Genomic DNA, 27,506 nt, shown 5'->3' with positions numbered 1-27,506 from the left:
ATGTTAACTAGTTTTTTTATAATTTGATGCAAAGGTAATTTAATACAAAGTATAGCCTAGTGTTATAAATGAAAACACAAAACAATACAAAAAACTTTGCAGGATTTACAATGCAACAGGTTAAAATGCGTAATCACAGTCTGTGAAAAGTGTCCATGGTCCACCCGTGCGATAGGTGGCGGTAATGCACTGTGTGTCTGCGATCTGCCATACAAGAAGAAGACGACGTCACTCTTTTGATGTGAGCTATGGATGTGAGGTAAGTAGCTCCTGTGCTTCGTATGTTTATACAGTTATTAAAAATAACACGGCTTGTTAAAGCAACATTTTACATAGTCTTTTCTGTGTTCTATATTCATCTGCTACAGAGCTATTTGTGCGTCTTTTCTGGCGTCTGCTTACTGACTGACAAACACTTAGCATTGCAGGCAACTATGTGAGGACCTATAATGTTAAATTCATTAAGATCTGAGCTATTATTGTGTGTTTTTGTATGTTCGTCTGTATGATTGTTTCTATGTTTTGAGCAATAATGGTATTTACTGATATGTCACTTGATCAAAAGTCAAAGTATGATCTGTAAGGGGAATTAATAGGCATTGATCTCTATTTATCTTTTGTATGTTGGTTAATCTATTTTTAACATTAATGTCTATTTCTGACTCAAAGAGGCTTTAAATTTCAGATCCAGATTTAATTCATATCCAACACAAGTGGTAAATCTGATTATGTAGATAAATGTGATGGACGCTTGACATTGGAAACATAAAAATATTGCTTTGTCGTGCTTGTTCGTTGTATTTAAGGAGACGTCTCTGTCCTTAGAAGAAAAATGTTTGTAATCTAATTTCTTTTATGACAATATGCAGTGACTGTAGTTGTAAATTGAACTATATATAGGTTCACATGGACATATGCTGCTCAAAGGCCTCTTCATGTCAAAAATAGATAATACTGTTAATAGAATGACCCACTGACAAAACATAGTTATGTAAAATATATGAATTTGTTTTAAAACAAATGAAATAACTTAAATTTTTATAGTTGGATAGATAAACTAAATGTGTGAATTAATGAAAGCATACATTTTTGATAACTGAATTCTGATTTTTTTTGCAGATCTGCTCCTATCACAGCAATTCAGCTTCAGTGAAGCTCCTCCCACAGCGATTCACCTGTGAATGCTGAAATATTTCCATCAGCCTACAAGTGAGGAAGATAGAGTTTGCGAAAGAACATTGAAAACATGAATGATCCAGAACCCTCCAGAATAAAAGGGGAAAATACAGAAGAACAAAGCGGTGATCCAGAACACTGCAGAATAAAACAGGAAGATACTGAAGAACTTAGAGGTTGGTGTTTATTCTTGATTCTTCAATAAGGTTATAAATCTTAAAGGCCCACTGAGGTGCTTTGAAATGTGCAGCGTTATTCAGTGTGTTGATGTAATTTCCACTGAAACAGGAAGTCAGCCTGGGATATATTGAGCAGCTCCTCCCCATTTGTTAAAATAACCAATAGCTTTTCATTTATGTATTAGGCTACATCTCGGCAAAGCAGCATTTGACAGCTTATGACAGCCACAGTGTAATAGATTTACATTTTAGATTTAATATGAAACTGTTACCAAAGCAAAATAGTGAACATAATGATGCTGAGAATGTGTAGTTTAAAAAGTGTGTAATTTATGTTGGTGCATGGCACCGGTGTTATAGTCAATTTTTTTTTACGTTTATATTGTTTATTACGTTTATCTCTTCTACTGGTCAGTTAGCCTGGAAATCCAGACCTAAATCGAGGGGTGGCACCAAGCATGCATTTGAAAATCTCACTGCACGCAATTGGATAACACTACGACCAATCACAACAAGCCCCATTTGCTTAGTTACCTGCGGAGGTAACTGGTAGATTAGACACTTGCCGTATCCGGTCGACAAAACAGAAAAAACGCCCTTCTTGCAAAGGAACGATTCGAGCGCCGTCTTCTGTTCCTCTTTTAGATAAAAAGCCAAGTCTAACTCGTTTATTGTAGCAGCCAAAGCTGTTTCAAACAAATTGTGTTCATCCATAGCCATCTTGCAATGTTTACTAATGACTTCGTCGTCGCAGTGCTGTCGTCATCTGTTTAGCTTGCCTCTGGCCCGCCTATATCAGATAACCCGATGTGATTGGTGCAGCTCGGATACAAGGGCATATTTAATGAGCATCAATACTCGATGCCAGAGTAAACTCGCTGAGCAAATTCAACTTGTGCTCTCGTGAGAACTCTGGATTTCCAGGATACTCGTCAGTAGTCAAGTCATCAAACCGTTTCTCCACCTAATCTCCTCCATATCGCTTTAAAATACAGCATTCTGGCAAAGGGGTCCGATATGTTTTGTGGTCTGCGCCGACTCATACATATGACCGGCACTGTGCTATCGTGTCTCTGGACTGGCGTTGCTGCAGTTTGCGTGACACTAACGTGAAACCAGACGTCATTCACCCCTATGAAAAGCATATTTACACTGTCTGAATCGTTCTGTTCATGGCATCCAATAGCCACAAAGGGGCTACGTAACGGGATGGCTCGTAACTCGCTCGCACTCGGTTGTCATTTCATTATTTAAAGGAAGACTGTTGATCTTAGCTTGATTTTTAATTTTATTTTAGCTTGACGTATGCAGACATGATTTAACCAACACAATACGGTCAATAGAAAGTTGGCTCCCGTTACTTGCCCCTTTCAACACTAGCTCAAACAATCCGGCAAAGGAAATAATAAAGAAAACAGAAGTGATCACCTGTGGCCAAGTGATAGTGAATAACCAATAAAACAAAATAAAAGAAATAATGTTTCTACATGTTCCCAATCCCCTATGTATTGCATTATGTCCCATTCACCATATAGAAAATAGTAATTGTGTGAACAAGTGACGGATTTTCGCTGCAGCTTCAGCGTCTATTTATAGTAGAGCTGCACGATTCTGGATAAATTGAGAATCACAATTTTTTGTGTGTAAAATAAAGATTGTGATTCTCCCACAATTCTGAAGAAAAAAAAAATTGACAATTAAACAAAATAACATGCAAACTAGAGGTTCTGAATAATTGTTCTTTGCTCTAGTCTATTTAAAAAATATATGAATTTGAACAGAATGATTACAAAAAAAATGTGTCTTGTCTAATTAGTCAATGTCTCATTGATAAAAACTAAATTGTCTGTTTAAGGACAAGATGTGAAGGATAAATCAATTCAATATTTGCATGCTGTCAGACGCTGCTTTCTGGGCGCTCACTTTCATTTCCCCCAAGAAGCAGAGCCGGAGGATCTCAGACAAATTTCATTGAGAATCCCATCAGCGAACATGAATACAACAGTTTTTATAGAATAAGAGGTATGGCAAAAATTACATGAAACATTACAATTACATTACAATAATTTCCCTACAATTTGATTGGTTCTTCATAGACAAGCACTCTTGTTACTAGGTAACCACAAGGTTTCAAGTTGAGACATCTGTCTAGTTTAATTGACCATATTTGTTATTTTTACACTCCAACAACCAAAGTCACAAGTTTTTGCAAAAAGGGGAAACATTTAAAAGCATATGATTGTTGTTCCTGCAAGAAAAACAAATGTTAGTTATGATTAATTAAAAAAATCCATTACGCATCCGATCGTGGTTGTATCTCTCTATTAGTGTTACTTGATCTTAGTGCTGCATTTGATACTATTGACCACAACATTCCCACATTGCCCACAAGGGGGCCTCAGCGAGATCTGTGGGGGGTCGCGTTGTATTTTGAATAGTTTTGAGCAATGAGCATTAAATACAAGTCCTTAACTTTTTTCTGTTCAAAATTTACACAATTTATATAATGAGCGAGTTCATCATGAATCCATTTTCCAATCCGTGTTTTTGTCTTATCCTAAACCACTATGGTACACCTAAAATAAGTGTTTACATTGGGACTATTTCACACTGGTTCGGATCGCTGCCGCTGCGGAGTAGCCCAATACCTGCGTGACTCGTCATAGATGTACACAGAGAGAAGTAGTTCCGGCTACAATGTTCTTCCGAAAGACGCATTATTCTGTTGATAAACGCAAGTTTATTGTCGCTCGCTATAGCGCCAAAAGCGTCAAAAATAAAGCCTCAAGGCCCGTTCACACCAAGGACGATAACTATAAAGATAACGATAAAGATATAATTCTAAAAATCGTTCTCCATATTAAAGAATAACAGAGTTCACACCACAACTATAACGATAAAGATATGAGGAACGATATCGTTGGGATCACTTTCAGAACGATTTTTTTTCAGCTGTCAAACGATAAAACACTGACAGTCAATCAGAATCCATTCTAATTTAAAGGTCTCGCGCATTTAAAATGGGGCGCGCGCGTGCTTAGAATAAAAAGACCGTTATCGTTCGTTGGTGTGGACGCATATATAGTTATCTTTATCGTTATCCTTATAGTTATCGTGCTTGGTGTGAACGGGCCTTCACATTGATAAAGCCTCACAAATAACGTTTTTTTGTTTACCTACACACCAGTGTGAATATTTTTGTTGCATTTCAAATGGGGCCAATTTATAGGCTACTCCTAGGCTTACGTTTTTAAATTACAAAGGGCCTACTGATGTTTTTGTTATGGTATTTTCAATATTATAGGCTATTATTTGTGCATAAACTTATCTGGTTATAGTAAACATACCGTTTGCTTGAAAACAACATATTCTGTCATCCTTGCTGCAAGCTTACAAGAGCGAGAATATCATTAAATGTGAAGGGGGGGGGGCCTAAAATATTTTCTTGGGAAAAAGGGGGTCTCAGACAAAAAAAGGTTGGGAACCACTGACCTAGAATACTGTCTAAGACTTGATGGGTGCTCTGTCAAGTCGTCGGTTAGGAACCTGGCTGTGCTCTTTGATACCAATCTTTCATTTGAAAGTCACTTTTCTAGTATCTGTTAAACCGCATTCTTCCATCTTAAAAATATATCTAAATTGCATCATATGCTCTCAATGACAAGATCAATTAGTTAATGCATTCATGACATCAAGGCTAGATTATTGTTATGCTCTTATGGGTGGTTGCCTTGCACGCTTAATAAACAAACTACAACTGGTCCAAAACGCAGCAGGTATAGTTCTTACCAGAACCAGGAAGTATGACCATATTAGCCCGGTTCTGTCAAAACTGCACTGGCTCCCTATTAAACATTGTATACATTTTATAATATTGCTGATTACTTACAAAGCACTAAATGGTTTAGCTACACAGTACTTGAGCGAGCTCTTAACTCAATATTATCCTTCACGTCCATTGCGATCTCAAAATTCCGGCCAGTTAATAATACCTAGAATATCAAAATCGACTGCTGGCGGTAGATCCTTTTCCTATTTAGCACCAAAACTTTGGAACCGTCTTCCTAACATTTTCCGGGAAGCAGACACGCTCTGTCAGTTTAAATCTAGACTAAAAACACATCTCTTTGACCTGGCATGCACATAACACATTATAAACTTATATAATTCAATGTTAGGCTGCATAGATTAGGTCAGCCGGAACCGGGAGATCTTCCCATAAATCCTGATGTATTCATTACATCATAAGAAGAATGCCGTCTACGCTAATATTAGTTTTTCTGTTTATCCTGAGGTTTACCGCAGTCTACAGTATCCAGACCTGATGAAGGACATGCGGCTCGACATGACGACAACGCAGTCTTGAAATGTCAACTAGTCTCTCCCCTGTAAAGGCCTCCTTCCCTTTACATCTGTATAGGTAAAACAGATGTAGAGAACTGGGCCCTCATTAAAATATATATATAAAAAAAAAGGAATATTTGAGTTACATATTTGTTTTCTTCCTAATTGTCCTTGGAATAGTGGCCAAGAACCCCCCCTCCCCCAACACAAAAATGGTTTGGCCACTGATCAAAAGTTGATATTGTCATTTAATTTGAAGTTCAGAACACTCAAAATGTCCGGTCAGCACAAGTCCGGTGCTCAGAAAAGGAAAGAAAAGAGAAGAAGAGAAGAAGAAAATAGAGGCCTGGGAGATTTTCTAAACAAATATTTTTTAAAAAGGCGGTGACGGTGAAGCTGGAATATATTGCCCCATGTATTTCACTCATAATATGATTGCCCCGTGTATTTCAATTACCGCCAAGGCAATTTTTCCCCCCCACGGGCTAAATTCACATCACGTGACGGGGCGTTCCCCAGGCCGTTCCCAGACCAACCTTCTGTATCTATGCATGCTGTAGGCCACAAGTCCACTAATGACACCTCCGATACGCATAATACGAATGATTCATTTGAACCATTCACTTTAATGAAGGGTTAAAACAACTGATCTGTCCAACACTGAATTGGTGTATTAAAAAAAAAAAACACTTTACAATAATCTTCCATTTATTAAACTCTAGTTAACTACATTAGTTAACATACTATTAATAAACTGCACTTCACCGGCATTGTTAATATCAATTTTAATATTCAGGCTACTAATAGCCTACATTATTGAAATCAAAGTTGTATTTGTTAACATAGTTAATGCAGAGGATAGGAAGAGCAAGGGAAAAGGAGAGATCTGGGCGCGGGGGGGCCCATCTAAGATTATCTCGTCCCGGGCCCAGGCAAGACTGTCAGCTGGCCTGCATGTGCTCACCTGTTCGGGAAGTTGCAGTGACAGAAACAGTGACATTCCAGACAGTTTAATTTTCAAGGGAGTAAAGCTTGTTTATGCCATTAAGAAAAGGAAAATCTGTCAAATAAATTTAGTTTTAAAGAAATGTTCATTTAAAAGTGCATTAATCAAGTATTATGTTACCATTAAAGATGCGTGCATCAACCGTCGCCGATTCCGCTGTTGAAGATGACGATCATCCATTTATAATCACGCGCAACAACACAGAATAATTGTAATTTGACCATCGGGTGCGGATATTTAAATCAGAGAAAATTATTGGGGCGGGTGGATGATTTATTTTTGGCTGCGGATTCAGCGTTTGAGCACATCTTCGCATCTCTAGCAGCAGTCAGACTCTGCCGTTAACAGCTTGGGATGAAAACAGCTAACGTGGTTTATCAAGTGACATGAGCGCACACAGCGCGTCTTCTGCGGGTCGTGCTTACCAGGTTGTTCATAAAAGCTGAAATGTGCCCAGATGTAGGCTTTTAAAGTAGTTGGAGCATTTTTAATTCTCTCGTACTCGTGTTTCACCTCCCCTCTGCCACTGTATGCTACCGCGACAAAGCACGTACGCGACAAATTATGTCAGAAAAGCGGCAGTACATTATAATCGGTTGTGGTCTATTACTGAACCCATACCGAATCGTCCTCGTCTGCATCATGATGGATCGTAGAAACGCTAAATTTTGACACCCCTAATACCTATAGACTAAACACATAATATGCTTGTGCATGCCGTCAGCGCTTTCAAAGGTTCACGTTTTTGAAGTTTGCAAAGAGAGAATTTTTTCTTTTTCAAGACTTGCACCTTGGAACCTATTTCAAGGTTTGCGTTCTCGAGCCACCAGGCACTGTTGTTGTGTAAATGAGCGGGCCGGAGCGAGTTAAGGGTTTTAGAACGGTGTTGTGTTAGCGGTAGGGCTGCAACTAACGATTATTTTGATAATCGATTAATCGGTCGATTATTTTTACGATTAATCGATTAATCGGTTTATGTACTTATATTTTAGTTTTGCCCATTTTTTCCCCAAGTAAATTATTAACAAAGGGTTTTTATCATTCAACATAGACTTTTTAGAGATTTTAACCATTTTGCATTGTCATATCCTCATCAAAAACATACCTGGAGTTGTGTTTTATTATGTGTTAGTAATCCTGTGTCAAACCCTTCTGCAATCAAAACACTGACCCATACGTACTCTAGCAAATTTCACAAGGAGATTTCAAATAATAATGTTTTCACCATGGCTGTCCTTAGGGCTACTAAAGTAGTTTAACATCCCGAACAAAGCTTAAGGAATCTTTCAGAACATATTTTCACGAAGAATAAGAATAAAACAGAATGAAATTGCTGTAAATTGCATTTTATTATTTTTTTCCTGTAAACACACAGCTTATACCTGGGAAACAGCTTTACAGCTTATGCTGTGAAATTGTAAACAACCCTTCGAATAAAGTGCCAATGGCATGAAACCGGAATGGAACTCACATTTTAAAGTAAAATTTAAAGTAAAATCCATCAGAAGGTTGTCCAGAAAAAAATTGGACACACACAAAAAACCTGCTGTGTGAAAAAGAGCAGTGAATACTTGGGGGGGAAAAAGTGCATTTCAAATTTATTTAAAAACATTTACCCTCTCTCATTCAGTCATAGGCTGCAAGACTGAATTATGAACTGGCAAACGACAAACTGATCACAGAACATGTTTGTAAAGCTTTAAACAGCAATGTTATCAGCTTTTACGACTAAACATTTACAAACAACATTGTAGCCTACTGCAGAATCTGCGTATCAATTGATTTTGATTAATATGCGCGAGGGAGAGAGAGAGCAAGACAGCGCTCGGGTGAGTGCGCGCGCGCGGCCGGGGCTCTCTCTCTGCTCATATGCCCTGTCAAGCGCGCCCTGCTAAACCATAGACAGTAAAAGAAAAACTGACAGGACTTAAAAGCACATGCAAATGATACACTTTCACTCTATGATGGTTAGACTGTGCAATTAATTATTTTTTTCTGAGAGAAGCCAGCTTCCATTGAAAATGAATGACTTCCGATAACTTTGGAAGCTCAAGTCGGCGGCGGTGTGAACGTACAGTTACTCCACTGCCGCTTGCCTCCGCCATCTCGCTGAATGCTGCAGAGACGCTGTGCGGGAAGCACGTGACATAAAACGAGGCCAGCTATTGGCTATTCGCTACTTCTCCTGCTGTACTGGCTGAGTAAAACTTCCGGTGGCTCATTACTGCCACACTTTGGTCACCGCAGATTTAAAATATGCGCGAAATGAGCCGCTTACGGCAAATAAAAGTTATTTAGCAACTAATCGATGACTAAATTAGTTGACAACTATTTTAATAATCGATTTTAATCGATTAAATCGATTAGTTGTTTCAGCTCTAGTTAGCGGCCCCTAAGTTAATAACTAATGATCTTTGCAGCGGAAGTGAATCAATCAAAACTAACTTTAGATGGACAATAACTTTATCCTAGAGCTGCTGTAAAGCCAAAACAATCTTTGTTACTGTAAAGCTGCTATGAAACAATCTATATTGTTAAAAGCGTTATATAAATGAAGGTGACGACTTGACTTAATAAAATTTAAGTCTCTGAGTTGTTGCCATCTCTGAAAAGCTTTCTTCTTGGCAATGTACGTGACACCTAGGGTTGTGTATTGGCAACAAAGTCATGATACGATACGTATCCCGATACAGAGGCAACAAATACAATGTATATCACAATACGGGTCTGCACTAAACTTCACCTCACATAATTTAGTGTAACATTGCTAACTATGAAAACATTTGCCCTCTGCATTATGAAGGGCCTCTAGAGCACTGTATAACAATTACAATATTACTAAAATTTTGAACATGTTACAACCTTACGTGTAAAATGCAGTTAATCAAACATATCTAATAGTTCTCACTACAAATCCTGTAATTTGTGCTGGTCATGTTTTAAAAATAATAATTGGATGATAAATGTGCCAGATTCCAAATAAAGCATAAAAAGGATCACACTTTCTACTATTATGTCAGGGTTCACTTGTCCTTTCCCGTTCACATTTCTTTTTTTAATTTTTTATTATTATTATTATTATTTACTGAAAATCTAACTTTTGGAATTTTTTTAAAAACTTAAACTTTTTTTTACTTTAATTTTAGACCTGATAGAAGAGAACATGGAGATTGAAGAACCGTTTGAAATGGGGGAGAAACATCATGTCAAAACTGAAGATAAATCCTTGAGTCCCTCATTCAAAAGAGACAAATTATGTTTCACTTGCCCTGAGTGTGGAAAGAGTTTCCCATACAAGCAAAGTCTTGAACTTCACATTAGGATTCACACTGGAGAGAAGCCTTTCACATGTAATCAGTGTGGGAAGAGCTTCTCACAAAAAAAAACCTTCAACGAACACATGAGGATCCACACTGGAGAGAAGCCGTACACATGTGGTCAATGTAGGAAGAGTTTCACACAAAAAGGAAACCTTAACAAGCATATGAAAATCCACACTGGAGAGAAGCCGTACACATGCGATCAGTGTGGGAAGAGTTTCACACAAAAAGTAATCCTTAACGAACACATGAGAATCCACACTGGAGAGAAGCCGTACACATGTGATCACTGTGAGAAGATTTTCTCAATAAAAAGAAACCTTAATGAACACATGAAAATCCACACCGGGGAGAAGCCATACACATGTAATCAGTGTGATAAGAGTTTCACACAAAAAGGAACCCTTAAGGATCATTTGAAAATCCACACTGGAGAGAAGCCGTACGCATGTGATCAATGTGGAAAGAGTTTCACGCAAAAAAGACAGCTTAACGATCACATGAGAATCCACACTGGAGAGAAGCCGTACACATGTGATCAATGTGGGAAGAGTTTCAGAAAATCAAGCGTTTTTAAAGTACATCTGCTTACTCATTCTAAAGAAAGACTACACAACTGTGACCAATGTGGTAAAACATTTTTTAGGGCAGATTTCCTGAAGGATCACCTGAAAGTTCATACAAAGGAGAAGCCTTACGTCTGTTATATGTGCAAAAAGAGTTTTAGTCAAATGGGCACATTAAAAATACACCAGAAAAGACACAGCGGTGTGAAGGATCATATTTGTTCTGAGTGTGGAAAGACTTTTTTTACTGATGGTGCACTGAAAGTGCACCAGACTGTTCACACTAGAGAAACACCTTACAAGTGTTCATACTGTGACAAGAGTTTTAAACGGTCAGTATATCTGAAAATACATGAGAGGGTCCACACTGGGGAGAAGCCACATGCATGTGATCAGTGTGGGAAGAGTTTCACACTAAAAGGAAACCTTAACGTACACATGAAAACCCACACTGGAGAGAAGCCTTATACATGTGAAAAATGTGGGAAGAGTTTTGCGCATAAATCAACCCTTAACGAACACATGCAAATCCACACTGGGGAGAAGCCGCACACATGTGATCAATGTAGGAAGAGTTTTACACGAAAAGAGCACCTTAATGAACACATGAAAATCCACATGGGAGAGAAGACACACACATGTGATCAGTGTGGGAAGAGTTTCACACAAAAAGGAAACCTTAACGAACACATGAAAATCCACACTGGAGAGAAGCCGCACACATGTAATCAATGTGGGAAAAGTTTCACGCATAAAGGAAACCTTAACGTACACATTAAAATCCACGCTGGAGTGAAGCCATACATGTGATCCATATGGGAAGAGTTTCAGAAAATCAAGTGTTTTTAAAGTACATCTGCTTACTCATTTTAGAAAAAAGACTAAATAACAGTGACTAATGCAGTAAAAAAGAAATTGAGCATATTTGCTAAAGCACCACCTGCTTTATTCAAATGGGAAGCCTTAAATATGTTATTTGTGTGGAAAGAGTTTTAGTGAGCTGAGTGCTTTAAAATTACACCAGAAAAAATACAGCAATGTGAAGGATCATGCACCAGACAGTTCACACTATAGAAATACCTTATAAGGTGTTCACACTGTGACGAGATTTAGACGGTCAGTATATCTGAAAATACATGAGAGGACCCACACTGGAGAGAGACCGTATCATTGCCATTCATGTGTAAAGAATCTTTCATTAAAAAAAGTAGTTTGAGTTTGGATCTTGTACTTCCATTTGTGATGCTGTCTAGTGCTGCATCAGAGATTATTTTACAGATAAATCAGGCTTTGATCACTTATTTAGCTTTTGAAGTTTGTTAATGTTGAGTCATTCCAATTGTAACTTATATAAATGTAAATTGTAAAATTTACATAATGTAAAATAAAACAAAATGAAACAAAAACTACTTCAGTTTTTGTATTTTGTAATGTCTTTGTAATAAACTTTGTTAGCTGAATTGACACTATATTGCCAAAAGTTTTAGGATGCCTGCCTTTACATGCACATAAACTTTTATTACATCCCATTCTTAATCCGTTGGGTTTAATATGGAGTTGGCCAACCCTTTGCAACTATGACAGCTTCAACTCTTCTGGGAAGGCTTTCCACAAGGTTTAGGAGTGTGTTTGTGGGAATGTTTTACCATTCTTCTAGAAGCACATTTGTGAGGTCAGGCACTGATGTTGGACAAAAAGGCCAGGCTCTCAGTCTCCACTCTAATTCATCCTAAAGGTGTTCTATCGGGTTGAGCTCAGGACTCAGTGCGGGCCAGTCAAGCTCCTCCACACCAAACTCGCTCATCCATGTCTTTATGGACCTTGCTTGGTGCGCAGTCATGTTGGAACAAGAACATCCCCAAACTGTTCCCACAAAGTTGGGAGCATGAAATTGTCCAAAATATCTTGTTATGCTGAAACATTTAGAGTTCCTTTCACTGGAACTAGGCCAGGCCCAACCCCTGTAAAACAACCTCACACCATAATCCCCCCTCCACCAAACTTTACACTTGGCACAATGCAGTCAGGCAAGTACTGTTCTCCTGGCAACCCCCAAACCCAGGCTTGTCAATCGGATTGCCAGACAGAGAAGTGTGATTTGTCACTCCAGAGAACACATCTCCACTGCTCTAGAGTACAGTGCCAGTGCTTTACACCACTGCATCTGACGCTTTGCATAGCACTTGGTGATGTAAGGCTTGGATGCAGCTGCTCGGCCATGGAAACCCATTCCATGAAGATCTATACCCTGTTCTTGAGCTAATCTGAAGGCCACACAAATTTTGGAGGGCTGTAGCTATTGACTCTGCAGAAAGTTGGCGACTTCTGCGCACGGTGCGCCTCAGCATGCGCTGACCCCACTCTGTGATTTTACTTGGTCTACCACTTCGTGGTTGAGTTCCTGTTGTTCCCAACTGCTTCCACTTTGTTATAATACCGCTAACAGTTGACCGTGGAATATTTAGTAGTAAGGAAATTTCACGAATGGACTTATTGCACAGGTTGAAACCTATCACGGCACCACGCTTGAATTCACTGAGCTCCTGAGAGCGTCCCATTCTTTCACAAATAATTGTAGAAGCAGTCTGCATGCCTAGGTTCTTGATTTTATACAACTGGCCATGGAAGTGATTGAAACCCCTGAATTCAATGATTTGGCCCCTCCAAATCATTGAATTCAGGGGTTTCTCAGACCACTGTTGGTAAATTCTCACCACTGCTGACTGGGAGTAACCCACAAGCCTTGCCATTTCAGAGATACTCTGGCCTAGTTTCCTTGCCAAAACAATTTGGTCCGTCACTCAGAACTGTGCGGGCCTATGGCACACCATGTTCTGTTTTACATTATTTATACTCTTTATACCAAACATAACATAAAACGATGCTATTCTGGAAATTATAGGTTTAAGTACAATTACAATAAATTAATTGATACATTTGCAAATAGAACAATCATTGGTCAAAACATTGTTAAAGTCGGCATGAAATCAAATTTGACAAATCTTCTTTTTATATGTAATATTGTAGTGTTTATTATAAATGATTTATCTGTGCACTTCATTATTTTTTTTAAATTCATGTACCCTTATAATCTTTAATCAAATACATTACCCTTCCCTCCCCCCTCGAAACGACCTCTCTTCTCTTTCGGTCACGTGCCATGGCGAAAGGGTGCGGCCAGAGCTGATGAGGGTGCAGCTAGAGCTGATGAGGGTGCGGCTATCGAGATGCTCTCGAGGGTGAACTTGACTGATAACAGAGAATGTCTAATAAGGATAATGACTTGACTCATCTTGGTTCACGGGAATAATAAAATAAAATAAAAAAATCCTTCATGGGAGGGTAAAGGCCATTGCACACTAAGTCTGAAATTCGCGTCCGAAATTTTCGCACGTTAAAAAAAAAATCGACCTCACGTTATGTCAATCACGCTTGCACACGTCTACGAAACTTTCGTAATAAAAAAATTCGGATCGGGTTCGATTTTCTGCGTTTTTCGCATCCACAGCCAGTATTTTGAGAGTTTTTTTTTTTTGACAATTCAGAGCCACGTACCGTACAAGCGAACGACAAAATCCAGCTGTTCTGTCTGCCCAGCGCGTGTGTGTGTCCATATTGCCTGTCTCTGTTCAGGATCGATTAGTTCACGGAAATTGGTGGTCTTCTTTTTAATATGTGGCTCCAGTATCGCTAGCAAAGCATCAAACTGTTCCACTGACATTCTGATGTATTTTGAATCGCTCGGGATAATTTCGCAACTCCTTGATAAGGAGGTGAAAAAAACTCTGCTTCCTCTCGGCGCAATGTCAGGATTGGATGGACCCAATATTTCCTCTTTCTTTTTCTCTTTTTAAGAAGAAAGAGGGCAACAAAACCATCCTCACTGCTTGACAAATCCATTTAGTATTTTTTGCGTTTTTTTTACGCAAAGGTTTAATAAATACGCATCGGACTCAGTGTGCAAGGTTTCTGTGCGTGACGAATTTTGAGGCTGACGAACACGAAAAACGCATACGAAAATTTCGGACTCAGTGTGCAATGGCCTTAACGGTGGGGAGTCCGGTGGAGAGAAATCCTCCACAACTGAATGTAAACTGGCATTCAAATCTGCCTCCATTTTGTTTGCAACGCCCAACCTCCAACGATCCAATCAATTCCCGAAGGACGAAATCAAGCCCCGCCCTACATTTTTTTCTAATTTCAGAAGCCGTTTCACTCGGATATACGTCACAACAAGGAAAAAATGACAATCTCAACTTCCGTTTCATGCCGACTTTAAATCTGGAACATTGCAGCCAAAAGAGCTGGCTCTTAAGAATTAAGACAGTCGGGCAAGTTCGCCAAGCTCTGACCTTGTTAAAAAGCTGCTCACAACTAAGGCCGAATTTAATTTGTTAGCTACGTTTGTTAGCTAAAAGGGCTTTTGTCTACTCCGCTCCTTCTGCATGGAACTTTTTGCAAAAAGACTTTAAATTATCTGAACTTATTTCCTTAAATGCTTTTAAGTCCAGATTGAGAGAACCTGAAATGACCTGTTTAAATTGTATATGTTTTTAATTATTTGTGTTGTATAACTTTTATAAATGTAATTGATTGTGTTTTTGCTGCCTCTTGGCCAGGACTCCCTTGAAAAAGAGGTTTTTAACCTCAATGGGACTTTCCTGGTTAAATAAAGGTTAAATAAAAAAAAACAAAAAAAAAACAAATGAGGCAATTGTAGCATTACAAAAGTCTTACTGGAAGCATTATGAGTTTGGCGATAATGGGAGTAAATTATTATCTCATTAAAATCCGTCAGTTTCTTCTTCTCATGATATTACTCATATGGCCTCCTTTTTGGCACCACTGTGGAGCCCCTTGTATTAATGAACAATTTAGGGATTTTTCCGTCACTCTTTATTGCTCTGCAAATACAGCTTTCATCAGCTGTATTTGCAGAGCAATAAAGAGTGAAGGAAAAATCCCTAAATTGTTGGCCAACTCTTTATAATAGCTTTTTCCAGTATACAATTATTCCACATCTTGATTCTGATATTGCTTCTAAACTGGAGGAGCCCATTACTTTGAAGGAAATTAAGGAAGTGAGGAAGTAAGGAACAAGGAGAAGTTTCCTGAGGAGTTATGAGCAAGGATACACAGGTGTATCCTTCCCTCGCATCTTAAGGGGGTGAAGCTAAAATGCGATGAAAAGAAACGAAGATGCACAAATGAGGAACACCCTATATGTCATTCCCCTCAGTCCATGCATTTCGGGGTCAACTTCCTGTTTGATACCTGTCCCACCCACCTATGTGTTGTCACACCATTGAAGGCATCCAATTTTGATTTTGTGGTCTCACAGACAGGGTTCAGAAAAAAAAGATCTTATTTTCAATCATTAGCTGAGTTTAGGTAACTGTATAGTTATTCTGTCCATTTGACCTTATATCCTGTAACCTTTGGCTGAAAGTACTTCACCTGACTACACCACCTTGGTTATTTCTCCACCCAGGAAAATAAAATATACCCCAAAAATAGTTAAACCAAAAAAGAGTTACAATAATATGAAGGACCCTGCTGGTTCTGACTGTATTGAAGACAGAGACGTGACTTTCCAAAATGATACAAAAATTTATTTCACCCAAAAAAAAAAAAAAAAAAATCATTCTAAAATATTCTAAAAATAGATCTCTTGCCCAGCTTACCAATTAAATACCCACAGTTAATAAGATACCATAATAAACCCAACTTAAACAGAAGGGACAAACCACACAGCAAATCAGTGAATAAAGCTTCTTAAAGCAAGCGATAAACAAAATAAAGGAACAAAAAAGAAAAAAACAAATACACTCCCCCCTCATGTTAAGCTTCAGTATCACATTCAACAAGCATTCACATGTGGATAGACTTGCAAAGAAACTTATCATACCAAAAAAAAAAAAAAAAAATTCTGTGTCGGACCTATGCCGGAAGGCTGATTTATACTTCTGCGTCGGACCAACGCCGGAACCTCTACGCTGTAGGCAACGTGTTTGTTTTCATTTATACTTCTGCGTCGTTGTCCTCATTGACGCGCGCAGAGGGAGCATGTGAAACCCGAGGGAGTGGTGCTAGCAGACCAATCACAGCGCTTGCGTCCGCGTAGAGTTGATGCGTTGTTACATTTTTGGAGAGGTGCACGTCAGGGTACGCCGTAGGGTATGCGCTACACACAGCCTACGACGTAGCTACGGCGGCAGTTCGACGCAGAAGTATAAAACAGGCTTAAAGGTATAGTTCAGGATTTTAGACATGAATCTCTATAGCTTCCCCATAAGCAGTGTGGTGCATTGACCATGACTTACCCCCGTCAGCGTCCTGTGAGCCGAGCTCCGGTCCCGTTTTGGTCAAGATGAAATTAGTCCGGCAAGATTGCTGGGGTCACGGCAATAAAGCTTTTTTCTTCTCAAATCAATATGTGTTCAAAAGAGTGATATATTTGCGTCACTAAAACGTTGTCTATGGAGAGGTCAGACCTCGTAATGGCTTGGCACTATTTTCTCCCCTGTCATATCACTGCGCGCTGCTGCTACCTACAGCCAGCTGCGAGCTGCGCAGGCGCACACTACTTTTTCAGTTGTTCGGCAGTGTTTACAGCAGTGTTTACGTGCTCAGAACAGCTACACGAACGAGCTAACATAGCTACTCACCAAGAGCGATCAGTTTGTATAAGCTTTGTAGAAAATGGTGCGGACTTGTGACTATCCGGACTGTACAAACAAAGATGTGGCGCTTTCTCCTCACACATTTCAAAGATTTCCTGTGGCAGATGTTGCTCTGAGGCGACTATCGTTCTCTTTACGAGCTGTAAACAAAGTGACACGTGCGCGGCTCCCAGCTGGCTGTAGGTAGCGGCAGCGCGCAGTGATATGACGGGGAAGAAAAAAGTGCCAAGCCATTACGAGGTCTGACCTCTCCATAGACAGCGGTTTTGTGACGCAAATATATCACTCTTTTGAACACATATTGATTTGAGAAGAAAAAAGCTTTATTGCCGTGACCCCAGCAAACTTGCCGGACTAATTTCATCTTGACCAAAACTGGACCGGAGCTCGGCTCACAGGACGCTGTCGGGGGTAAGTCATGGTCAATGCACCACACTGCTTATGGGGAAGCTATAGAGATTCATGTCTAAAATCCTGAACTATCCCTTTAAGTTCGACGCAGAGGTATAAATTGGGCTTAAGTTCGATGCAGAAGTATAAATAAGAAGTATAAAAGGCCGAACAGGTGTGCTCAATGTCGAGACGCGGCTCAACGAAAGTGGGCGTGTCTTCCCATTTGAGGTAGGCTATATGCAACCATTAAAAATGAAAACCTTCTAATGAGCCAAAACAAATATTAGAGACTCTCAACCTGTCACACCAATAACCCTTAATTGATCCTACAGGTTGGTGTAGTGTATGTAATTTAGGCAAACGTAGGCTGAGTGTCCCTTTTCACATTTTTCCAGGTTTCTCAGAAGCGGAAGTCGTCATTGGGTAAACATATACAGTGGTGAATGAGAGACTAGATTATTTGTATGCTCCCATTTGCTTAAATAGCAAAAGAAAACTCCACAATAGTGTTTTCACAACTTTAAAAAAGAAGAAAAAAAAATAGAGAAAGATTGATAAAGGCAGTCAGAAGAGAGAAATATGTCAATATTACCCAGTCTCTCCCGCAACCGATGTATTAGAAACACCCCTACAGCAGCACTAACTATTGGTTTTTATTTATTTGATGCAAAGGTAATATAATATAAAGTACACTGTTAGAAATGTACATACCTTTTTTTGTAGAACAAATATAAGAAACTGGGTCCAAGGTCCACCCGGGCGATAGGTGGCGGTAATGCGCATGGTGTCTGCGATCCGCCATAAAACAAGAAGAAGACGTCACCACTATCGCCATCACAGCGTTAGCCTTTTGAGATAAGGTAAGCAGTTCACGGTGCTTCGTGTGTTTATACAATTATATAAAAAACGCGCAGCTTGTTATAGCAATATTTTACAGTGTGTTTTCTGTAAGTTTTTCATTTGCTACGGAGCTATTTGTACGTCTTTTCTTCCGTCTGCTGACTGACATAAACATAGCCTAGCAGGCAACGATGTGAGGAACCAGTGTTAAATTAATTATGACCTGAGAGAGTATTGTGTGTTTCTGTATGTTCGTCTGTATGATTGTTTCCATGTTTGGAGCAATAATGGTATTTACTGATATGGCACTTGATCAAAAGTCAAAGTATGATCTTGTGAGGGTAGTTAATAGGAATATGTCTTTTCTTTTGTTTGTTATTTTTAACATTAATATATTTCTGACACGAAGAGGCTTTTCAGCAGCTGTTACTTTAACCATCGCAAGAGGGAAGTCTGAATATGGAGAAAGTTTTACATTGTAAACATAAAAATGTTGCTTTGTCATGCTCTTTCATTGTATTTAAAGAGCCTTTTCTGTCCCTAAAAAAAAACATCAGTATTATATTGTATTGTGTTTATTTTTTATGACTACGCAATGACTAGTTGAAGTCATAAACTATATTTAGGTTCATTGGACATATACTGCTCTATAGAAGTTATTATAACTGTGGTTAATTAAATAATCTCACTGATAAGACTTTATAAGAACGAGTGTTACAATTAACAGCTGCTCAGAAGCCTCTTCAATATAATTAGATTGACTCACAGACAAAATATATATAGAATATGTGAACTTGTTTTAAAACTAATTAAATAACTTTATATTTTGATGGTTCGGTAGATAAACACAAACACTGTGCTTTAAGTGTGTGAATTAATAAAAGCATCATTGATTTTAGCTGTTCTGCTCCTCCCACAGTGATTCACCAGTAAATGCTGGAATATTCCCACCAGCCTACAAGTGAAGACGGTAGAGTTTGTGAAAGAAAATTGAAAACATGAATGATCCAGAGTTCTGCAGAATAAAGGAGGAAGATACTGAAGAACAAATAGGTTGGTGTTTATTTTTGATTCTTCAGTAATGTTATAATACTTAAAGTAGTTCATCAGATTCAGTGATTGCAGTCAGAAAATCATAAGAGCTGTGAAATAACTTAATTAACCCTTTCACACATAGTTTTAAAATATTCTATCTGAGTATCTTATTTCCATGCTGACGCATCATGCTTGTCACGTAACACAGCAGACACAATAGAGCTGTATGACTGATGTATTGCTTTTAATTTTCCCTTTTTTGTTCAAAATATTCACAATCTTGTAAACTAGATTTTGAAACATCTGATATTCCAATTGCAGAATACCTGTAAGTGAATGTGTTTTGTCGTTTAAATACCTTTTATAATGGTCATGTTAATTCTATAATACGTGATGGGCGCCGCCATGTTACTTCAGAGAATCGGATCTGTCAGATATACAACACAAAAGTTCATCTACTTCTCCCGAAATACATGAAAGTAAGTGGCCGGTGAACTGGGAGAAGAATAGGGTAAACTTAACAGTTACCTACGCACATTTTATCTGATATGAATAAAACACGTTTTCAAATTACAATTGAATTTGACAACGTTAGCATAGACATCACTGTTTGTATTCCTTGATTAAATCAGAGTACTCAATTTTATAAAATCCTCGATTGCACTTTCCCTGTATCGAATAACGGACAAAATACCGGAAGTGCTGTATTCCACGGATGAGAATTCATGAACCGCATTATTAGACTGTTTTCTAAGGCTGCACAATGTACTAAAACTGTTTAAAAACCATACTATAGCATAGTGCTATTGTGAGATCACAAAGGCTGCGATTCAATTAATTAAATATATTCTCCTGTGTGTTCAATATACATATGCGCTTTATTTACATGCGTGTAGGTTACGTGCGTCTCAGACTCTTAAGCCTTACTGTAAGACACACTGTGATGACGAACCTGGATGATGAGCGACAGCCTCTTTATTTGGTAATTTTGCATACTATAGCACATGTTAGATCTTACCTGTCTGATCCAGTGTTTTGGGGGTGGGCTTTGGAACGTTCGAAAGCAGGCGTCTGCCAGTGGATCCCTAATATATCCACTGAAAGACAGATCCGCTGATAGACTCCTGCTTTTAAACTCTCCCGTGTGTATCTGTGTAAGCGCTCTCTGAAGACATGTTTTTGAAGCGTTGATCATTGTAGCCAATCACAGACATATGTTTAGCATGTGAACACAATGACCAATCAGAGACATAAATGTTGAGCGTGTGAATGCAATGGCCAATCAGAGGTGTTAAGAACCTGTTAAACAGCGCTCAAAATTCTGGTATCGTCACAGTTTTTAAATTTCAATTCCAAATTGGTACCAAAGTCGGTACTTTTGCCAACACTAGTGCGCGTAGCCAGAACTTGCCTTATGTACAGTCGTACAATTTTCCAAATAAGAGAGAGACCTGAGTGCTATGATGTGTTAAATGTTTTATTTTGTTTGTATGTTGTGCTTGTTTGTATTATGATGATTATGTAAGTTGTTGACATCTTTGATTGTACATGACATCATTACGCAAAGATTGATGTGACATTTCCCAACCCGACCATTCAATTATAAATTATTATAAACTTACTGTTTAACTGTTTCGAATACTGTTTTTATTTTGTGTACTTTGTCAGTAATTGATTGATTAATTGATTTGTCTATTTTAAATTAGGGCTGCACCGATACCACTTTTTCCAGAATTAGTCCGATACCAATACTTGGTACTTGCCGATACCAGGGACCAATCCCTGCAATTCATTGCATTTGTAATTAATATTGGGTCAAAGAATATGAATCAAATTAGCTTAGCAAATATATATTTTTTTAGTTATTCAGCCTAATTATGCCTGTTGAAATGTTTTATAGAAGCTTCTGTTACTTTCACGGTTCATTTTATTGCTCTATCATATATTATCTTTCATTTAATAGCTTATCGCATATTTAGAAATACTCAATGCTAAGGATTTTTTTCTGCTGGCCCCGTTGGGTCAGTGGTTCAAAATTTTTAGATGCTAGTGAAACATCAAAATTTTCAGGTACAGAAATTGAATAAAGTAATATAATGTAACACTGCATAGTCTTCACTGTATAAAGTGAATATAGATTAATCGTTAATCAAAGTTACAAAAGTTATTCAGTCAAGAGCAGTGTTAGTTTTGTTGTTAGATGAACAATAAGGACAAAGACAGGAGAGTAGGTTTATTAGGCTGTGGTCACTTTAAGAGCTGCATGGATCCAACATACTGTTACACATGCGTTTTCTTTCTGAACTGTTTACATTCATTTCAAACAAACAACTATGGGTGCTTCTCATTACTCAAATTGATGCTTCCTTTACTCCTCGCTCCTCCGTCCTCCAGCCTGTGACACCTAAAAAACAAAGTTAACCATCTTGAAGGACATCTCAATTCTGATTGCACCGCAAGCAAGCGAGGAGCGAGGGATGAGGAAGCTTCCAGAAGAGCTATGAGCGAGGGAACACGGGTGCATCCTATGCGGAAGTCTTTCTTGTCCAAAAATCTGACGCACATATAAAATCTCCCCTTCATGTATGAAATCTGGCTTTACATCCATAGTATCGACATTGATTTTGTGAGCTGGACTGTGCAATACAAGACTGTAGCGCACATTGTTTTATATCATGCCAATTTATAAATTCTAGTGATTTTAAACTATAAAGGACTGGCACGCTCTCTGAGAGACGGTCTTCAGTCAGTGCGTGCTCAACCGAAGCGCACACACGTAGCCGCCTCTCGCGAGTGTCAGATTGTTGCGGCCTATTACTCCTAAACATTAAAATACATACACAGTTATGTCAAAATGCCCGTATTGGCAAATATTCGCGTCAGATATGTGAACGTGAACAGCATGTGTAACAGTTAGTGCTGTCAACGTTAACGCATGCAATACATTTTTGTCCAGTTTAACGTGTTAAAATATTTAACGCAGCATCCGTATTTTCTGTCATCCTTTGGCTAGTGTTACATTATATGATCACACTCATTCATGCCAATGCATTTAAACCATTCGAGCGTGACAAGAGGACGCGCTGTCTGTGAATGTCATGTTTATGTGACACACGGCACACAGAAAGACGCGCACTGGGATCGTGAGCACAGATAGTGCGCCAGAATCGAGTTCTCTTTCGCGCTTGAACCAACAATAACACAAATATGCCAAGTTTTGTCAAGTATCCTTACAAGAGCAGTCTTAAATGAGTTAAAGTCTAAAATGAACGTAAAGAGTTGTGAGAGAATGAGACACGTGAGATCTGCGTCTCTGTCAGCAGCGGCAGATCTTAGTGACAGCAGCCACTAATTCTGTCGTTAAAGTTAATCAAAGAACAAAGGTAACAGAAAATCTCACTGCTCTTAAGATTTTTTGTAGCTTTAATAAGGATTTATCTATATTTAATTTATAATTTATGCAGTGCAGACTGTTTGATAACTATTAAGTTTCTGTATTTACAGGTAGGAAGGGCACAGGTAAATATGACATTTATTATGAGTTTATGTGAGGATCTTAGTGACTGCAGCCTTCAAAACCTGCTACTTTCTCCTATTGGATGTCTGGATTATTATTAATAATAATAATCAAACAACAAAAGAAAAGGATTAATATATTAATTAATATATTAATATATTAGGATTAAGAATAGGAATAATCAATAGAAAAGGATTAATCTATATTTAACTTGCTCAGTTATGACTATGCCGAGTTATTTTATATTTAATTATTCAATTTCTGTGTTATTTTTACTTGAATACTTCTGTTAGACCGACCTGAAAATATACAGTATTGTGTAATTTGTATCTTTATTCTACTGTATTTATTTATGCTACTGCTTCTAATGTTTATTCATTCTTGTTTTATTACGGACTATTGCAAAAAAAACCTCATAAAACAAATACATTGAGAGCAAACTTTTTGGTCAGATAATTGTATTTCTTTTTTAAAAATATGTATAAAAATGCCCCCCCCCTCCCCAAAGTTAATGTTTAAGTATTATTATTTATTTGTTATTTTATCGTGGTATCGACTTTGGTATCGATTATTGTGTACTTTTGGTGGTATCGGTACTGACTATCTACTATTGTGTCAGGGTTCTCATGTCCTTTAATTTCACTTTCTTTTTTTAATGATTTGCTGAAAATCTAATTTTTTATCTAATTCACTTTTTTTTTTACTTTCATTTTAGACCTGATAGAAGAGAACAAGGTGGTTGAAGAACTGATTGAAGGGGGGGATAAACATCATATCAAAACTGAAGAAGCATCCATGAGTCCCTCATTGAACAGAGAAGACAAAACAAGTTTCACTTGCTCACAGTGTGGAAAGAGTTTTTCATGCGAGCAAAATCTTAATCTTCACATAAAATTTCATCGTGGAGGGAAGCTGTATGCATGTGATCAGTGTGATAAGACATTCAGAATAAAAGGAAACCTTGACGAACACAGGAAAATGCACTGTGCAGAAAAGCCGTACATATGTGATTACTGTGGGAAGAATTTTGAACAACAAAAACTCCTTGACGAGCACAGGAAAATACACACTTTAGCGAAGCCGTTCTCATGTGATCAATGTGGAAGGAGTTTCCTATATCAAGGAAACCTTAACAATCACATGAGGATCCACACTGGAGAGAAGCCGTATTCATGTGATCAGTGTGGGAAGAGTTTCTCACAAAAAGGACACATTAAGCAACACATGCGAATCCACAGTGGAGAGAAGCCGTATTCATGTGATCAGTGTGGGAAGAGTTTCACGCATAAAGGAAACCTTAATGTACACATGAAAATCCACACTGGAGTGATGCTGTACACCTATGATCAGGCTACAAATAGTTTCACTCAAATAGGAAACCTTAACGTACACATGACAGACCATACTAAAGAGAAGCCATTCATATGTGATCAGTGTGGGAAGAGTTTCACACATAAAGGAAACCTTAATGTACACATGAAAATCCACACTGGGGAGAAGCCGTACACATGTGTTCAGTGTGGGAAGAGTTTCAGACATAAAGGAAACCTTAATGAACACATGAAAAGACACACTGGAGTGAAGCCGTACACATGTGACCAGTGTGGGAAAAGTTTCATACATAGAGCAATCCTTAACGAACATATGTCAATCCACACTGGAGTGAAGCCACACGCATGTGATCGGTGTGGGATGAGTTATGCACGAAAAGGAGCCCTTAGGGATCACATGAAAATCCACACTGGAGAGAATCTGCACACATGTGATCAGTGTGGAAAGAGTTTCATTAAGTCAGGTGTTTATAAAGTACATCTGCTTAGTCATTCTAGAGAAAGAGTATATAACTGTGACCAATGTAGTAAAACATTTTTTAGGCCAGATTTCCTAAGGGACCACCGGAAAGTGCACACAAAGGAGAAGCCTTGCGTCTGTTACTTGTGCGGAAAGGGTTTTCGTAATATGACTGCATTAAAAATACACCAGAAACGACACAGTGGTGTGAAGGATCATGTTTGCGCCGAGTGTGGGAAGCGTTTTTTTACAGATGGTGCTCTGAAAGTGCACCAGACAGTTCACACTACTGAAACACCTTACAAGTGTTCACACTGCGACAAGAGATTCAAGAGGTCAGAATATCGGAGAATACATGAGAAGATCCACAGTGGAGAGAAGCCGAATCACGACCAGAAACGACACAGTCGTGTGAAGGATCATATTTGCGCCGAGTGTGGGAAGCGTTTTTTTACAGATGGTGCTCTGAAAGTGCACCAGACAGTTCACACTACTGAAACACCTTACAAGTGTTCACACTGCGACAAGAGATTCAAGAGGTCAGAATATCGGAGAATACATGAGAAGATCCACAGTGGAGAGAAGCCGTATCACTGCCATCCATGTGGAAAGAGTTTCACTCATTTATCTACTCTGATCGGACATAAAAAGAAAATGCATGCCTAAAATTACAATAAGAAGTTAGATTTCTTATGCTGTACTTCCAGGTGTGATGCTGTGTAGTCCTGCATCAACATATTTTTTGATAATTGATTTTATCAAAAATTATCGCAACGATTAATCGACTGTTCATTGATTATTTCACAGATTAATCAGTTGCCTTTGATTGATTATTCAGCTTTTGCAGTCAGTTAAAATATTTAGTTATACCCTTTCTAGCTAATAGATAAAACAAGGAAATCCCTTCAGGTTTTGAGAATGTCTAAACCTCGAGTAAACTGAATGTCTTTCTGGTTTTCTGTCCTTCTCAGACGTCACCAATATGCCAACTGCTGAAGGATCTAAGCAACCCATGTGTGTTATTTTACAGTTTTTCACAATTACTAAGACACTAAACCCCATTCTCTGAACCAAATTCTCAATGGCCTAAAACAATTTGTTGAATAAATTCCTCTTTCTGCAAAACCCTGAACAAGTTCAGGCAGTTAGACACTATTTGCAAATCTCATGCACTCTTTTTGCAAAACTCTTAACATACTCACTAAAATACATTGGACTGTTTCAAAACGCAGGTGGGAAAAAGTCAAACCAACTAAAACAGTTGTCATCATTTACACATAACGACTCAAATTTGTTCACACTTGTTTCTAATGATGTTATCAAACCAACTGTACAAAATATAAGGCAGATCTGTTGAACAATGGATGAAAACAATCTGAGAGGAAGAGGTGAAAGAATACATGTAATAGATGGATGAGGAGGAGGAGGAAGAGGATGAGGACTAGAAAGAACAAAAGTGTTGTCAAGGCTGAATCCGTCAGTCCAGAGGATTTTTCCCTTTGCTTGGAAAGAGACAACATTGTGGACAGAATCAATAAAATACTATACCTGCAGTACGGGCGACCGCAGGCTCCCCAAACTGTGGTTGGTGGGAGATGAGCTGGGTCACTCCTCCTAGTAGGGAACTCCGCTCTATGAGAGGGGCGTTCTCTGGGTTGAGAAGGGGAGGGGCTGGAAGATTCCCCAACCCTCCTAGGCATAAATTGCTTAAACGGAGCCGACTGAGACTTAGCAGCTCGGAATTTCTCAACTAGCGTGTTGACTGCTTCCCAAACAGACCAGACTGAGAAATAGGGGCCTCTAGGAGAAAAACTTTCTCTTTGTCACTGATCTCCGTGAGATTAAGCCATAGATGGCGCTCCACGGCAACTGCACCCGCCATAGAATGGCCTACAGCGCGTGCGGTGTGCTTGGTGGCTCTTAGGGCTAGATCCGTGGCTTTACAAAGCTCTTTGACAGCTTCGGGAGTCACTCCATTTCCCTCGTTCATTTCCTTCAGGACGTCCGCCTGGTAGGCCTGAAAAATGGCCATAGTGTGTAGGGCCATGCCTGCCTGACCAGCTGCCATGTAGGATTTCCCGATTAGGGAGGAAGTAGTCCTACACGCTTTAGAAGGAAGGAGGGGATGCGACTTCCATGACGGCCCAGACGACAGAGCGAGGTGATTAGCTAATGTGTCCTCGACCACTGGAATGGCGGAATAACCCTGCTCCACAGAACCCATGAGGTTGGTGAAGTCAGCGGCTGCCGCATTTATCAGACGAGCAGAGAAAGGCTGCTTCCAGGATCTGGAAATCTCGTGATGCACTGAAAAAGGGCAGCTTTCTTCGCTCTGGCCTAGAATTAGGGCCATTAAGAAATCTCTCGTCAAGTTTAGACGACTGTGACTCGCGGGACTCGTCAGGCCAGTCCATAGCGAGCTTCTCCGTAGCGCGCGAAAGCACGTCCATAAGCTCCTTGTAAGCCGCAGTAGGCCGCATTTCTTGGCCGCTAGGCGGGATAACGTCGTCGGTTAAAGCAGGCCCAAAATCCTCGGAGTTGGAAGCTGCAGTATAAATCACATCTTCCAGCCCGAAAGAAACCGACTCACGTGCTCCCGGGCTGGGGCATAAATTATCATGCGCGAACTCAACTGGCATGCCATGTGCGTGCTCGG

At 39.0% G+C, this 27,506-nt stretch overlaps 2 protein-coding genes across 10 annotated transcripts; both read left to right on the top strand.

The window, feature by feature from the left end:
• The first annotated feature begins 209 nt into the window (after window positions 1-209).
• LOC308702547 (uncharacterized protein) lies at window positions 210-12,067 on the top strand. Of its 8 annotated transcripts, XM_081385487.1 has the most exons (4): window positions 1,120-1,352; window positions 3,295-3,377; window positions 5,650-5,775; window positions 9,852-12,067. In XM_081385487.1, the coding sequence occupies exon 4, from the start codon at window positions 9,869-9,871 to the stop codon at window positions 11,399-11,401; it is 1,533 nt and encodes a 510-aa protein (XP_081241613.1). In that variant the 5' UTR covers window positions 1,120-1,352; window positions 3,295-3,377; window positions 5,650-5,775; window positions 9,852-9,868; the 3' UTR covers window positions 11,402-12,067. The 8 variants fall into 8 exon arrangements, with proteins under 8 accessions (XP_081241609.1, XP_081241613.1, XP_081241614.1 ...); XM_081385483.1 differs by lacking the exons at window positions 3,295-3,377; window positions 5,650-5,775 and adding an exon at window positions 210-259 and having other exon boundaries at window positions 9,852-12,056; XM_081385488.1 differs by lacking the exon at window positions 3,295-3,377 and having other exon boundaries at window positions 9,852-12,048.
• Window positions 12,068-18,420: 6,353 nt separating this feature from the next.
• On the top strand, window positions 18,421-26,399 carry LOC308702545 (uncharacterized protein). Of its 2 annotated transcripts, none has more exons than XM_081385477.1 (3): window positions 18,421-18,527; window positions 19,427-19,560; window positions 23,775-26,399. In XM_081385477.1, the coding sequence occupies exons 2-3, from the start codon at window positions 19,506-19,508 to the stop codon at window positions 25,514-25,516; spliced, it is 1,797 nt and encodes a 598-aa protein (XP_081241603.1). In that variant the 5' UTR covers window positions 18,421-18,527; window positions 19,427-19,505; the 3' UTR covers window positions 25,517-26,399. The 2 variants fall into 2 exon arrangements, with proteins under 2 accessions (XP_081241603.1, XP_081241604.1); XM_081385478.1 differs by having other exon boundaries at window positions 18,485-18,527; window positions 23,784-26,399.
• The last annotated feature ends 1,107 nt before the right edge of the window (window positions 26,400-27,506 follow it).

This window comes from Scardinius erythrophthalmus (genome assembly GCF_964197995.2).
Source record: "Scardinius erythrophthalmus genome assembly, chromosome: 14".
NCBI lineage: Eukaryota > Metazoa > Chordata > Actinopteri > Cypriniformes > Leuciscidae > Scardinius > Scardinius erythrophthalmus.
The sequence above is the reverse complement of the archived record's forward strand: the minus strand, read 5'-3'. Positions and strand labels throughout refer to the sequence as shown.

Bases quoted from the DNA above. Each gene is read 5' to 3' on its own strand.
- LOC308702545 (XM_081385477.1), top strand. From the start codon at position 19,506: ATGAATGATCCAGAGTTCTGCAGAATAAAGGAGGAAGATACTGAAGAA. The intron at 19,561-23,774 runs GTTGGTGTTTAT...CTTTCATTTTAG, and splicing joins AGATACTGAAGAACAAATAG to ACCTGATAGAAGAGAACAAG.
- LOC308702547 (XM_081385483.1), top strand. From the start codon at position 1,247: ATGAATGATCCAGAACCCTCCAGAATAAAAGGGGAAAATACAGAAGAA. The intron at 1,353-9,851 runs GTTGGTGTTTAT...CTTTAATTTTAG, and splicing joins AGATACTGAAGAACTTAGAG to ACCTGATAGAAGAGAACATG.